The 15,611-nt window shown below is 37.1% G+C and overlaps 1 protein-coding gene across 9 annotated transcripts in view; it reads right to left on the reverse strand.

Annotated features, from left to right (window-relative positions):
- LOC112930834 (phospholipid-transporting ATPase FetA-like) overlaps nt 1-15,611 on the reverse strand; it is a 124,459-nt gene that overhangs the window by 85,005 nt on the left and 23,843 nt on the right. For 6 of the 9 annotated variants that reach the window (XM_072727978.1, XM_072727981.1, XM_072727982.1 and 3 more), the window contains one exon: nt 9,698-9,775. In XM_072727978.1, coding sequence (XP_072584079.1) covers nt 9,698-9,775 — 78 coding nt within the window. Of the gene's footprint in view, nt 1-9,697; nt 9,776-13,882; nt 13,942-15,611 lie in introns of all 9 variants that reach the window. The other 3 variants (XM_072727979.1, XM_072727985.1, XM_072727980.1) reach the window with 1 other exon arrangement.

Raw genomic sequence — 15,611 nt, forward strand, 5'->3', positions numbered from 1 at the left:
AGTCTAGTTGAAGAGGTCCAGACTATGGAATTCAAGGGCACAAACACTACCTCAGACTCAGGTGACTAGAAAATGCATCCATCTTTGGTAACTAAGGGTTGAATCTACAGCCTATTGAGTAAAGGCCTGGTTTCAAAGGGATCTGTGTTGAGATCAGAATTGGACTGTGGGTGGTAAAATAATTGAACTGAAAGTGCCAGACATCTTGGTGAAGCAAGGCAACTTGGTATTATAAAATGTGCAATGGACCTAGAGTTTAAAACTATGGTAGCCTCCAATAGTGGTTAACAACATGAGCAACTGAGTCAGGCTGCTAGGGTTCAAATCTCAGTCCTCCACTTACCAGTTATGTAGCCTTGAGGAAGTTACTTAACCTCTCTAAGACTCATTTTCTTCATCTGTAAAATTGAAGTGATAATAATACCTACTCATAAGGTTTTTGTGAAGATTAATAAATTAAGGCATACAAAGCATCATTTTATTTATTTTATTTTTTCAAAGCATCATTTTAGACCAACTGTTGATATAAAAATTGCTCAGAAAATTCTGGCTATTCTAGATTGGGCTTTGTGACTAAATTGTTAAGTGATTTAGAGCATGTCACTTTCTGTTTCTGGGCTTTAGTTTCCTCATGTATAAAATGGGGTTGTAAAATGTATTTAATATGCTAATGTGAGGGTTAAATGAGATGTTAATTAGAGTGCCTATATAATTCCTGACACATCAAAAATGCTCACTGACTGATATTTTTTGTCCTTTATCTTATACTATGTCAAGGAGAGTCCATAACCATCACTGATGGTTTATGCCCAATGGATTTTGAACTTCAAGCTATCTCCTGTGGATATACAAAGCTGATCTAGTCAGTAGAGAAGGAAGGGTACAAAAACCACAGTCTGGGGAGAGGAACTCTACTCAATCTCTTGGTGGGATGGTAGTAGAAAGGAAGTGTCAAAATAGAAGAAGCCTCTGTCTAATAGTGTTCTTAGCATTTTGATTCCAATAAAAAAACTTAGTTCTTATGCAATCTTGATATAATCCAATCTCAGGTTTTAAGGGTTAAAACTACAGAAGATTGGAGATTAGTCTAGACAACAAATAGCAGAAACTAAAAAGGAAAATGAGCTCTGTAGGAGGGAACTAGAGAAAAAGGCACACTGAAAAATAAGTAACCAGGAAGAAGGTGGAGGAAGGGAGAAAAAGGGAGGAAGGCCAGTTGGTCAGGTGGCAATCAGGCTTAGAAAGATCTCAGCAAATATCTCCTTGCTCACAGTGGGAACTCAATCACAAATGGAATTTTCTAGCTAAGAAAAAAAAGCAGTAAGATGATTTTTAGGAGTGCAAGTTTCTAGTAGATTCTCCAGGCCCTCTCTCCTTATATCATCAGACTCCCAAATAGAAACTCAATAATGACCCCTTGTTGTCATTCTAGATCAACAGGCCTACCTGATTTCACCCAAGTCACCTAATTCATGTGACTAAAATTTTCCCATCTCTAAAAAGTGAGGATAGTTGACAGAGGAAGGATAATTGGTCAATTTCTGGTCAGATTAGTCAGCATCAGTTTGCTTTACGAATATTGTAATTTCTTAGATTCCAAATGATCACAATTTATCCTTTTGTAGTCAAATAGTATAATCTAAAACATGATAGCTACGGGTAAATTTAGCTAACCATATGACTTCCAGTCTTGGGTACACATAAAAAAAGCTTCTATTTCCTCTCCTCAGACTACATCTCTAAAATATCTGGTGTTTAGCCAACAGATGATATCTCCATCTAAGGAATGGTAAGTAGAATAGCTAAATGATATAGAAGAGAGTCACCACAAGAAAGGTCAGGGCCTGTAGTCCTACAGAATAAACAGTAACTCATTTGTTTTCTCATCACCACTTCATTACATTTCAGGTTCAGTCTATTCACTGCTATGTCTCATGGTTTACATTTAGCTCTTTTATCATATTTATTTATAACATCATCTTCTCCCTCTAAACAAAGAACTACTTAAAGGTAGAGATCCTATCTTTCTTTCTTTCTTTTTCTTTAAATCTCTGTATCCCATTACTTAGAGTAGGCCTTGGAGGGCAGCCCTGGTGGCGCAGTGGTTTGGCGCCGCCTGCAGCCTGGGGTGTGATCCTGGAGACCCAGGATTGAGTCCCACATCGGGCTCCCTGCATGAAGCCTGCTTCTCCCTCTGTCTGTGTATCTGCCCCTCTCTCTGTGCCTATGAATAAATAAATAAAATCTTTAAAAAAAAGAAAGATTAGGCCTTGGATTTAATAAAGATTCATCGAATGAACAAGCACACAAGTAAATGTTTAAAAACATGTTTTGTTAAATTGTGCTCAGACTTCTGTCTAAACCTCTCCAATGGAGGATAATCACCTCCTCCTTGTGGGAGTATCTACACAATCACATAACAGCTGGGCTGAAAGAGAAACCTCAGCTAATTCTTTGTTGATCTTTCTATGCTCAGGTCAGCAAACAGGAGAATATTCAGCATGGTTGAAGAGGATGGTTAGAGTGCAGTGTCAAAAAGGACCTAGAGATTTATTCATTCCATAACAGGAAGCCTGTATTTCCTAAATAAGTCATGGGAATAAAAAGCACAGCATCAGGAATATAGTCAATAATATTGTAATAGCAATGTATCAGGATAGATGCAGGCTACACTTGTAAATATAGCATAATGTATAAACATGTCCAATCACTACGTTGTACACCTGACATTAATGTAACATTGTGCATCAGCTATACTCAAAAAGAAAGAAGGAAAAAAGTTAAAAAAAAAAAAGAGGTAAAACTCTTGAGGACATGAAAAGCAAGGAAAAATAGAGAACAGTTTCGCACTGGAGGAGGCAGAAGAGATAACAGGAATACATGTTTACTGGAAGGTATAGTGTGCCTGAAAGGAAGAAGAGACACTATGAGGGAGGTTGGTAAAATTTAAATGTGGGTGAGGTCAGGGGTATAAGAGTCTATAAATTGTATGATGGTTTTCTAGTAATGCTGATTTCCTAACGTGGAGGGTTATATGGTAGTTAAAGTAGCAAAATGTCCTCGATGTGGAGAAATACACACTCAAGTATTTAGGGGTGGTAAGACATCATGGATGCAACTTGTTCTCAAAAGGCTCAGAAAATGGAGCACCTAGGTGGCTCAATCAGTTAAGCATCTGCCTTTGGCTCAGGTCATGATCCTGAGGTTCTGGAATCCAGCCCCACCTTGGGCTCCCTGCTCAGCTTCTCTCTCTCCCTCTGCCCCTTCCCCCTACTCCTGCTTTCTCTCACTCACTCACTCACTCACTCACTCAAATAAATAAATAAATTCTTTTAAAAAGGTTCAGAAAATAACTAATTATTATATATAGTTATATAATAATGTTACATATAAATATAATATATATGGTATGTATACTCACATACACAGATGGAGCAAATGTGGTAAGATATTAGCAATCAGGAATCTGGATGAGAAGATTCTGGATATACTTTGCACTATACTTACAATTTTTTTGAAAGTTTAAAAATAAAATCAAATTTATTTTTAATTAAGAAAAAAAAGAATCGAGAGGAAGCTCACCAAAGTCTGGAATGTCATGAGAAGTTCAGTTCTTGAGCTACTATAGCTTTTCTGTTACCTCTGCCTCTGCCCATTCCCTCCATACCTTCACTAACTTTCCTATCCAAGTTGAACAGAAACAAGACTAGAATTGCTCAAAGGGTAATCAAAATAGTAACAAAGAAAATAAAATAGCAATAAAACAAATGGAAAATCCAAATTGTAATAAAAGCAAACAAAACAAAATACCCACCAAATCCTAATTTAATAACAGAGTGCCATAGAAGATTGGTCAGTTGGCACAGTTCAGAACATGATCAAAACTAAAGGGGAGGCACCTGAGTAGTTTGGTCAGTTAGGGGTCTAATTCTTGATTTTAGCTCAAGTCATGACCTCAGGGTCATGAGATGGAGCCCAGCATCAGGCTCCATGCTCAGCAGAGAATCTGCTTGAAATTCTCTCTCTCCTCTCTTTCTCTCTGCTCCTCCACCTTATCCCCCCACTCATGCTCTCTCAAATTCTAAAATAAATAAATCTTTAAAAAAAAAAAACAAAGTGTTGGGACGCCTGGGTGGCTTTAAGCGCAGAGCGTCTGCCTTTGCCTCAGGGTGTGATCCCAGAGTCCCAGGATCAAGTCCCACATCGGGCTCCCTACATGGAGCCTGCTTCTCCCTCTGCCTAGGTCTCTGCCTCTGTGTGTGTGTGTGTGTGTCTCTCATGAATAAATAAATAAAATCATTTAAAACAACAACAACAACAAAGTGTTGCAGAAGGGGAGGTGGGGGAATGGGGGTAACTGGGTGATGGGCACTAAGGAAGGCACATGATGAGATGAACACTGGGTGTTATACTATATGTTAGCAAATTGAATTTAAATAAAATATTTTGAAAATTAAAAAAACAACAACACCCAAAACAAAACTAAAGACCCTTCCCACTATTCCTGTTGGAGATCTTTGGTTTCTTTCTTCTCCTATCAAGGGAGATGCTGACAGGAATATTATTCATATCGCTCCACACAGATATAAATGGGGTGGTGGGCTTTGCCATTCTGACATCATTTGGAAAGTGGAATCATGATTTTTTTTTAATCAATATGGTAAAGGTAAAATTAATCATGTTTGATTGAACTGTTAGATATCATTTTCAGGGCTTCCCAATCATAAAACCTTTCTTGGGATAGGAGAGGATAGGTTGGGAAGCTTACAATAAAGGCTATCAGTTAGAAACAAAATGTTAGTTGCACAAAGCTAGATCTAATAGTAAATCATGGTGATGCTAAAGAAGCAACTTCACTCTAAGAGATTCAAAATTTAATTCCCTTTGGGGATGCCAGATTTAGCAAATAAAAATACAAAAATAAAGCATGTCCCAAATATTTACATAGGACATATTTACACTTAAAATTATTCATTATTTATTGAGATTCAAATTTAATTGAGAATCATGTATTTTATCTTTCTACCCTGCTCCTGTTACTGAGGTCAGGAAAAGTTCCTACAAATTCACTTGTTGCTTTAAATTTTCTAAAGAAACATAATTCTAGGGCAGCCCGGGTGGCTCAGCAGTTTAGGGCCGCCTTCAGCCTGGGCCAGATCCTAGAGACCCAGGATCTAATCCCACGTCGGGCTCCCTACATGGAGCCTGCTTCTCCCTCTGACTGTGTCTCTGCCTCTCTCTCTCTGTGTCTCACATTAAAAAATAAATAAAATCTTAAAAAAAAAAAGAAACATAGTTCTAGAAACTAACTCTAAAAACTTTAGATTTTTTTTATTCTAAATAACTTTATTGAGATGTACATACCACATAATTCACTTATTTAAAATAAAATGTAAAATCAATGGTTTGTAGTATGTTCACACAGTTATGTAACATGTATGTCTACTTTGTGTTTAAAAGTGGTATTGTATAGGATTCTATTACTAAAGCTCTGATTAATTTTCTGCTCTAAATGCCATAATATCTATGCCCCTCCTCCTTCATATTTTTTCCTTTTTTTCTTTTTCTGTCCTTTCCTTTTAGTTTCTCCAACTTCTTTCCCTTTATGATTATACTATCTTCTTTAATGATTTTTAAAATAATCCAAAATAACACATAAATATATTTTAACTGTAAAAGATCTAAAATCAGAAATATAAAGAGAAACTAAGTTTCCTTTCCTCTCTTTCTCCATTTCCCAAGGAGAGCACCATTAACAGATTGGTGTATATCCTTTGCATCTCTTCCTTTTCAGGGTATTTATATATATATATATATATAAATGTATATATACATACTTTCCAGAACAGAGGGAAATCTGTAGGCACTGGGCTAGGCAAACAATTTAGTAGAATTATACAAGATATATCTCAAAGAGCAAAGCAACAATTCAAAATAGGATATAAATAAGACTTAAAATGAATTGTAGAGACCTAAGAGAATTGAAATGATATGTTCACAAAAAAGCTTATACATTAATGGCTATAGCAGTATTATTTGTAATAGCCGCAACATGGAAACAACCCAAATGTCTATCAACTGGTAAATGGATAAATTGTGGTATATACATATATTGGAATGGTATTCAGCCTTACAAAGGAATGGAGTACTGATACATGCTACAACATGAGCCTTGAAAATATCAAGTGATGGGATCCCTGGGTGGCGCAGCGGTTTGGCGCCTGCCTTTGGCCCAGGGGGCAATCCTGGAGACCTGGGATCGAATCCCACGTCGGGCTCCCGGTGCATGGAGCCTGCTTCTCCCTCTGCCTGTGTCTCTGCCTCTCTCTCTCTCTCTCTCTCTCTCTCTCTGGGTGACTATCATAAATAAATAAAAATCTAAAAAAAAAAAAATATCAAGTGAAAGAAGCCAGTCACAAAAACCCAGATATTATATGATTCTATTTATGTTGTGTCCAGTATAGGCAATTCGATAAAGATAGAAAATAAATTAGTGGTTACTAGGGGCAGGGGAAGGCAGGAATTGGGAGTGACTGCTAATAGGTATAAGGTTTCTTATTGGGGTGATGAAAATGTTCTAAAATTAAATCATGGTCATAGTGGTACAATTCTGTTCATGTATTTAAAAAAAATCATTATCCAAAAAAAAATAAAAATAAAAATCAATTAAAAATCATTAAATTGTATTCTTTATTTATTTTTTTTTAAACTATGTCTTTTTTTTTTTTTTTTTTTTTTTTTTATGATAGTCACAGAGAGAGAGAGAGAGGCAGAGACACAGGTGGAGGAAGAAGCAGGCTCCATGCACCGGGAGCCTGATGTGGGATTCGATCCCGGGTCTCCAGGATCGCACCCTGGGCCAAAGGCAGGCGCCAAACCGCTGCGCCACCCAGGGATCCCTAAATTGTATTCTTTAAAAGGGTAATTTGATGGCATGTAAATTATACCTCAATAAGGTTATTATTTTTTTTATTTTTGAAAAGATTTATTTACTTGAGAGAAAGAGAGAATGAACAGTGGGGAGGGGCACAGGGAGAGAGGGAAAAAGGAAGGAAGGGAGAGAGAGAGAAAGAGAGGCAGATTCCTTGTTGAGCACGAAGCCCAATGCAGGGCTCAATCCCAGGACCCAGAGATCATGACCTGAACCAAAGGTAGATGCTTAACTGACTGAGCCACCTGGGCGTCCCAAGGCTATTATTTTTTAAAACTGCAAAGGCCAAGCACTGTAAGAATTCAAGATGGAAAGATAATGAGGGGGATGGGACAGAGAAAGTCAGTGGCTGGAATTGCTGGAGAAGGCTTCATAGAAAAAAACTTGGACTAAACCTAAAAAATGAATATAGGTCCAATATAAATATAGGAGACAGGCATGTAGGTAGGAAGACGCACCTAATGAAAAGTTTGCATTGAGATTAGACAAGTTGTATGACAGTACAGAGGTAAGAAGAATCTAAAGGAGGCAGGAAACAAGACTATAAAGTCAGGGTTTTAATGTTAGGCTGATGACCTTAACATAATTAGTAGCTGACAAGGAATCCCAGAAAGATTTTGAGCAGAGAAGAATACAATAAAATTGGAATTTCAGAAGGTTTATATGACAGAATTATAGAGGAACAGATTACAGATATAACAACGACTTGAAAGATTGCTGTAATAATAGTCAACACTTCAAAATGATGACAGCCTGAACTAAGAAAGTGGTGAAAAATAGAAAGGAGAGGGTAGATAAGCAAGATACTAGAACCAGTCTATATTCACTTTAAGGTACTGTAAGTTTTCCAAACAGAATAGGCTGATAGCCTAGATAAGGGCAGAAGCCAAATTACTGTGTTTGCCACTCTTATTTTGTTGACTAAAGTTAAAAGGCCAACATCTTGGATCAACCAGTATTAATTGCTCACTGCTCAAAACAGCACAAGCAATAACTCTACTGTAGTTGGTAGGCCAAGCTTACTCAAAGGGGTGCAGGCCAGGAAAAGTGTTTTCAATTATTTTTCACTGGCAAAACTTTGGACTTTTGAAATAATTTCGGAAATAATTTTATCAATGTTCAAGTTCTTAATTACCTTCCTGAACAACAATAACAACAAAAGCATCAAAGCTCCTATTGACTATTTTTTATATAAACACTTACTTTGTATTTATCATGTACCAGGTACTGTCCTAAGTGCTTTACAAATATTGCTTCATTTAATCCTCACAACATACTTAAGAGGTAGCATTATTATTAGACTGGTTGCATAGATGAGAAACTATAACATAGAAAAATTAAGAGATTTGCCCAAGATAACATAGTAAGTGGCAGAGCTAGGATTCAAACCTAAACAGTATGGCTCCCGAGTCCATGCCCTTAACCACTATGCCCCTCATATGATTTTTACTTCATCGCATTTATTGTAGATATAATTTGATATTTTTCTGTGCTATTACTTGATGTGCTATCACTTAAAGGCTGTCTTTCACTAAACCTTAATTTCCACAAGAATAGGGATTCTGTTGAGTTTTGTTGTCCTTATATTGCCAGCATATAGCACAGTAGCTCACATTAATTTGGTGACCAATAAATATTTGTTGAATAAGTATATCAGTCTTTATTGATGATTGCCACATTTTTCTTCTGCCTTGAATTTACTACTGCCTAGAGTAGTCTGCTCTCCCAGATTTTCTGTTCATAAGAAGATACAGGAGAAACTGGTCAGTTAACTTGTTTTCCCTAGCCTTCTTTCCTTTAGCAGTTCTGAAAGTTGGAAAGGACTCTCTGGTTTTTCCTTCAGTTGGGATGGTCCCTGACTTCTTCTTCCTAGAACTAATGCCTGTACCTGTGGGATGGAATTCTTTCTGGAACTAGGGCTTGTGCTCTTGAAATGAGTTCCCTCCATTTCAGTTCAGAAAATTGCACAATGGCATACAGAAGGTTTAATATGACCCGAAATCAGTGACCTAATTTCATTTTCTACACCTTCTTCATTCCTCAAAAGGAAGCCTAAATATAGAACTACATTCTGGCTTGCTTTTTCAAAGTTTTATGTCAGAATTTTTTTTTTTTATGTCAGGCAGTTCTAAATATAGAACTACATTCTGGCTTCCTTTTTGAAAATTTCATGTCAGAAAAAATTTCTTTTTCTTTTCTTTTCTTTTTTTGAATTTCTTTTTCTTATATCAGGCTTGGGTGTGATTACCCCAGCTCCCTAAGTACTTGCATTCACCACAGGAGAGCATGGAAGTGGTATAGAAATCCTAGCACCATAGTCAGATCTATTTGCTCTAGGCACAAAGAGGCTGCAAAGGATAACCTTACCCATTTCAGCAACCTCTTTTCAAAATGACCACTTCTTTTTAGCAGAAGGCAGTTGTGAAGGATGGGGAGAGGAAAAGGAACACAGACCTTTCTGGTGAACTTCCAAATAAAAGTACAAAATAAAATGAAAATAAAAATAAAAGTACAAAAGGTAAAAGACTGGAACTACTCAAATCGAATTTTCAGATAACCAAACAGTGGGGCTTGTACTTGTAAGTACAAAGTATTTACTTCTGCAAAATATATTTCCTTTCCTGGTAAGTTGTTTGGTAGATTGGTGGTTTGACTGATAGATTGGCCAGTCTTTTTATCTGTCATATGCACACTCACATGCACACACATTTACTTTTTAGAGGCAATAATGACATACAGACTTAGATATTTACTGAGTTCACCTACCTTCATTTTGTCTGTCCTCACTTTCGCTTTCAAATAGAGACATTGCAGAATAGTACCAATTATAATTCCATGGAATTTCTGTAAAGGAAATAAAAATATTCAGAATCAGAATTTCTCATTCCAATACCATTTCACTTAAACATGTGCTTAAGAAACTTGGAACTTGTTCTCTGAAATCCAAAATAATCTACCTCTAAGACATATATGCTAAATTTTAGAATTCATTTCATACATGTTCATCAGAAAGTTATAATTTCAAAGCTTGGCAAACAGATTCCACTTTCTGGCAATCAAATCTAGGCTAATAACTACACTTTGTCAGAAAAATCTGTAACAGATCGTTGGAAACAGGCAAAAGAATTATTGGGTGATCTCTTAGTGCACCACTTCTGGATTTCTGCCTCTGATTTTCTATTTATTTAAGTATCTTATAATTCCGTAGGCAGAGATTAATTTATAGATTTTAATCCCATGGGGATAAAAATATTTTATGTCTGGTGAAAAAGATAACCTCAAAGACTATGATTTAGGCACTACAGGACTTCAATTAGTTTTATGTATGATTCAGAAATCTTTCTTAACCTTTCTTTATAAAACTGCCTGTAAATACTTACCTCCTACATTTTCATTTGAATTGGTCTTAACATCTTACTGATTACCTCATTAATCAGCGAGTTCAATAAAATATTTGACACCTGCTCATTGTATTTATATGAGTCATGTTTTTCAACCTTTTGAAAATTATACTTTATCAAACCCCATGAGTTTGCTACACAGGAAAACTCTTCTCTTTATCCTTTTTTTTTTTTTAAGATTTTATTTATTTTATTCATGAGAGATACACAGAGAGAGGCAGAGACATAGGCAGAAGGAGAAGCAGCCTCCCTGTGGGAAGCCTGATGCAGGACTCAATCCCAGGACTCCGGGATCATGACCCCAGCCAAAGGCAGACACTCAACCACTGAGCCACACAAGTGCCCCTCTTTCTCCTTAACTCAACCCAGAAAAGGTCAATAAAGTATATTTTAATAAGTTTCTTTCAGGTCTCCCAAGCCGCTAAGTATGGATAAGCAAAGACTAGAAAACCTTATAGGTGTTTTCATCTTAATCATCCCAAACAGGATTAGGTGGGAAAAAATTCAAATCTTTAGGGAAATGTAATCTTAGTAAAAGGTTATTTCTAGCCAAAAGATCTTTAGCTATCAGAAAAAAAAAAAAAAAAAAAAAAATATATATATATATATATATATAAAACTAGCTGGACAACTGTGATTTGGAGTAACAATGTATCTTCCAACTAGTTCTGCTCTCTGTGAGGCTCAAGTGACCTCATTAAGGATAAAATTCTTATTTTGGGACGCTTGGGTGGCTTAGCGGTTTGGCGTCTGCCTTTGGCTCAGGGCGTGATCCTGGAGTGCCGGGATTGAGTCCCACATTGGGCTCCCTGCATTGGAGCCTGCTTCTCCCTCTGCCTGTGTCTCTGTCTCTCTTTCTGTGCCTCTCATGAATAAATAAAATCTTTAAAATAAAAAAAACAATTTAAAGGATAAAATTCATATTTTAATAATCTAGGCATAGTTGCATCAAATAACTTTAGAAGCCAGGAAGTTAATAGCAGTTAGATGTAAAACAATTGGAAATGAAATTCTGGCTACTGTGACAAATTGGAGAGTTCCTATAAAAGTACCCAAATGAAAAAGAAAGAAAATTAAATATTGTGCAGGCCAAACAAAATTATTTGTGCTTGTTGGCTACAAGGTTTATCCAACCTAATGTCTGTTTCCTCTGTCAACAGAATCAGTGTTTTCCTAACTAATATTTGCAGCTATAATATCACCATTCTCTAGGCACCCAGTACTATTGTAAGTTGCCTACACCTTCACAGTAGGCTTGGGGTTTCTACAGCTGCCAAGAAAGAAGAGCCAAGGATGGGATGTCCTGAAATTCTGGCTTCTCTCCATCACCTACAGGGCCATCAGCAGCTTTGAGAGGGAAGTCTGGCCAAATCCACACAAGAATCATAGCTAGGAATGTGAAATGGTTATAAGGCACTTAATGGGGCCTGAGTAATGACTGTTTAGCTAGAATCAGGAACTCACCCAATCTGGTGACATTCTCTGCATGTACATCACATTATGTAGCAGCCAACTAGAAAGTATATTTAAGCTGTTAAATTCAGAGGAGGAAAAGAAAAAAACAAAAACAAAAACAAAAACCCAGAGGAGAAGAATGTGAGGAAAGGGAGAAAGAAATGGAATGTGGGAGGAAAAAAGGAAGAGAAGGAAGAAAAAAGGAAAAGAGAAAAAAAATTGGGAGCTAGAGAACCAGGTTTAATTTCAGTCTGCTCATAATTAATGACAATGTGACCTGAAGCAAGATACTAATCATTTGGAAACCAGAGAACCTTCCCTCAAATTTCTTCAAAGTGAGATTTAAAAAAAAGAAACAGGAGATAAATTAGGGAGATACAAGATGGAGAAAGACCCGCTAAAGAATAAATTTGTCAGGGACGCCTGGGTGGCTCAGCAGTTGAGCATCTGTCTTCCGCTTGGAGTGTGATCACGGGATCTGGGAATGAGTTGGCTCCCTGTGAGGAGCCTTCTTCTGCCTCTGCCTGTGTCTCTGCCTCTCTCTCTCTCTGTGTCTCTCATGAATAAATATAGCAGCAATGTCCACAATAGCCAAACTGTGGAAGGAGCCTCGGTGTCTATCGAAAGATGAATGGATAAAGAAGATGTGGTCTATGTATACAGTGGAATATTACTCAGCCATTAGAAACGACAAATACCCACCACTTGCTTTGACGTGGATGGAACTGGAGGGTATTATGCTGAGTGAAGTAAGTCAATCGGAGAAGGACAGACATTATATGGTCTCATTCATTTGGGGAATATAAATAATAGTGAAAGGGAATAAAGGGGAAAGGAGGAAAAATAAGTGGGAAATATTAGAAAGGGAGACAGAACATAAAGACTCCTAACTCTGAGAAACGAACTAGGGGTGGTGGAAGGGGGGGGGGTGACTGGGTGGCGGGCATTGAGGGGGGCACTTGATGGGATGAGCACTGGGTGTTATTCTGTATGTTGGCAAATTGAACACCAATAAAAAATAAAGTATTAAAAAAATAAAATCTTGGGAAAAAAATAAATTCATCAGAAAGACAGAGTTGGGGGTACTTTTGTATTAGAAACTAAGTACATTAGTTTTCATTATAGGACTGAGAAGAAGAGTTATCAGAGGATTAAGTTAAATAAGGCATGAAAATGCCTGCCACAGGGCTTGATCCAAAAAAGTCAGTCAATAAATGGCAGTGTTTTAATTTTTTTAAATTTTTATTTTATTTATGATAGTCACACAGAGAGAGAGAGAGGCAGAGACACAGGCAGAGGGAGAAGCAGGCTCCATGCACCGGGAGCCTGACATGGGATTCGATCGCGGGTCTCCAGGATCGCGCCCTGGGCCAAAGGCAGGCGCCAAACCGCTGCACCACCCAGGGATCCCAGTGTTTTAAATTTTTTTAAAGATTTTTATTTATTTATTCATGAGAGACACCGAGAGAGAGAGAGAGAGAGAGAGAGAGAGAGAGAGAGAGAGACACAGGCAGAGGGAGAAGCAGGTTCCTCGCAGGGAGGCCAATGTGGGACTCGGTCCCTGATCCCGGGATCACGCCCTGAGACAAAGGCAGATGCCCAACCGTTGAGCCACCCAGGCGTCCCGCGTTTTAAATTTTTAATATACATGCCCACTAAATTGGTTTTTAAAAAAGTTTTAATACTGTGCTAGAGAAAAAGTGAAACCAGTGGAACATTTACAAACTGTTGATGGTATTGAAAATTGGACAACTACTCTGGAAAACAATTTGGCTTTATCTTACAGAGTTCATGGGGGCATTTAACCCTCTAACCTCGACAGTCCATTTTTTGTATATAACCTAGGGAGACTCTCATAATATGTCATATACAAGAATATATATGGTAGCATTCCTCATAAGAGCCAAAATTAGAAACCAACCAAATAGCTATTAATGATAGAATAAAGAAGTAACCTATGGTATGTTTATATAATGGAAAGCTATATAGTAGCAAAAATGAATGAACTACAGTTAAACACATTAACATGATTAAATTTCAGGAACACAATATTTAGGGGAAAATTGTAAAAGAATACATATGATATTCCACTTACATGAAGTTAAAAAATTATGCAAAACTCTATCATTAAGGACACATACTTTCAAGGTAAACCTATAAAGAGAAATAAGAGAATGAAAAGTATAAAATTCAGGATAAAAGTTAGGGAGAGAGGGTGGGGCAGATGGAAAAGGCATACTGAGAACTTCAAGCTACACTTGTGTTCATGTTATTGTTACTTTTTACAAGTTACACATTTGTTATAAACTTTACATCCATTCAACAAATAATAACAAAAGAACTGAAAAATTAAAGTGAATATACCAATCATAGGAAATACTCTTCCTATCTTATTCAGGAGAGTAATTTTTTAATAACCCTTATTGAAAGAATAGGCCAATTTGGGTCACCATATTTAAAAGAAAAATATTTTGAGAGAATTTTAAACTTAGGGAAGAGTTGAAAAAATTGTATAGGGAATTTCCATATACCCTTTACCCACTGTATTCTTATGTTAACATCTTACATACCATTATGAAGCAATTATACACTAAGAAATTAACCTTCATATAATACTATAAACTGAAGTCCAGAAATGTTTGTTTTTTAACCAATTCTTTCCACTAATGTCCTTTTTCTTTGTCCCCCCCTCTCCCCCAGGACCCAATCCAGGATCCTACATTGCATTTAGCAGTATGTGTTCTTCAACTTGTGAATGTTCCTGATTCTTTCCTTGTCTTTCATGATCTTGACACTTTTTAAATATACTGCCCAACTGTTTTGTAGAGTGTGCCTCAACCTGAGTTTATCTGATGTGCCCTTCTCAGAGCATCCTATTAGGGGATACATGCTGTCATGTGTATTCCTGGTGACATAAGCCTAGCTTGCGTGGTTAAGATGATGTCTGCCAAAACTCTCCACTGTAAACTTACTTTTTTTCCTTTTGTAATGATTAAATATTGAGGGGGGGACTTATCACCTTTTAAAAAGAAGGTTGAAAAACACTAGAGTCATAAGAAGAGGTATCAAAGAGAAATCAAGGAATAGCATCAGCTTCTATAAACCATAGTGATAGGATATGGGAGCCTAGGTGACTCAATCGGTTAAGCAACCAACTCTTGATTTCAGCTCAGATCATGATCTCAGAGTTATGGGATCAAGTCCATGTCAGGCCCTGAGCTGAGCATGAAGACTGCTTGAGATTCTCTCTCTCCTTCCCCTCCTCCACAACTCTCGCATGTGTGTGCATGTTCTCTTTCTCTCTCTCTCAAAAAAAAAAAAAAGTCATGGTTATAGGATCTAAAACTCTTTCATTTAGACTTGAGAATCAAAGGTAGAAATAACAGGTCCCATCTTCATCTGATAATCTCTAAGCTGCCTAGACCTTAAATGAGTCATATAACATAGAAATAAAGACAACCTTACTGAAACTTGGGGCTCAGGGTGGAGTATGGAACTATCAATTCCCAGTCTTCCAACTGGCAAAACAGTGCAAACCAACTTCGAGTTCCTTTAAGCCCTAGCTGTGATTCTGTGCTGCCAGCATTCTGCATTCCTCCAGTTATTATACACACACACAAAAAAGTAAATTTAGTAAGTATAAAGGTTTGGAAAAAGTCTTTATATTTAGCTCAGTCCAAAAACTACATAAATTATAATAAACACAATCACGTCTGGCAGTGGTGTATTTGTGATACCAGCATAGTTGATGACTCTTAGTACTAGAATGTCATACTGCATGCATATAAGTCATAACTGGCTCTCAGTGAACAAATCTGTCTTTC

The sequence above is a fragment of the Vulpes vulpes genome, chromosome 12, assembly GCF_048418805.1.
Source record: "Vulpes vulpes isolate BD-2025 chromosome 12, VulVul3, whole genome shotgun sequence".
Lineage (NCBI taxonomy): Eukaryota > Metazoa > Chordata > Mammalia > Carnivora > Canidae > Vulpes > Vulpes vulpes.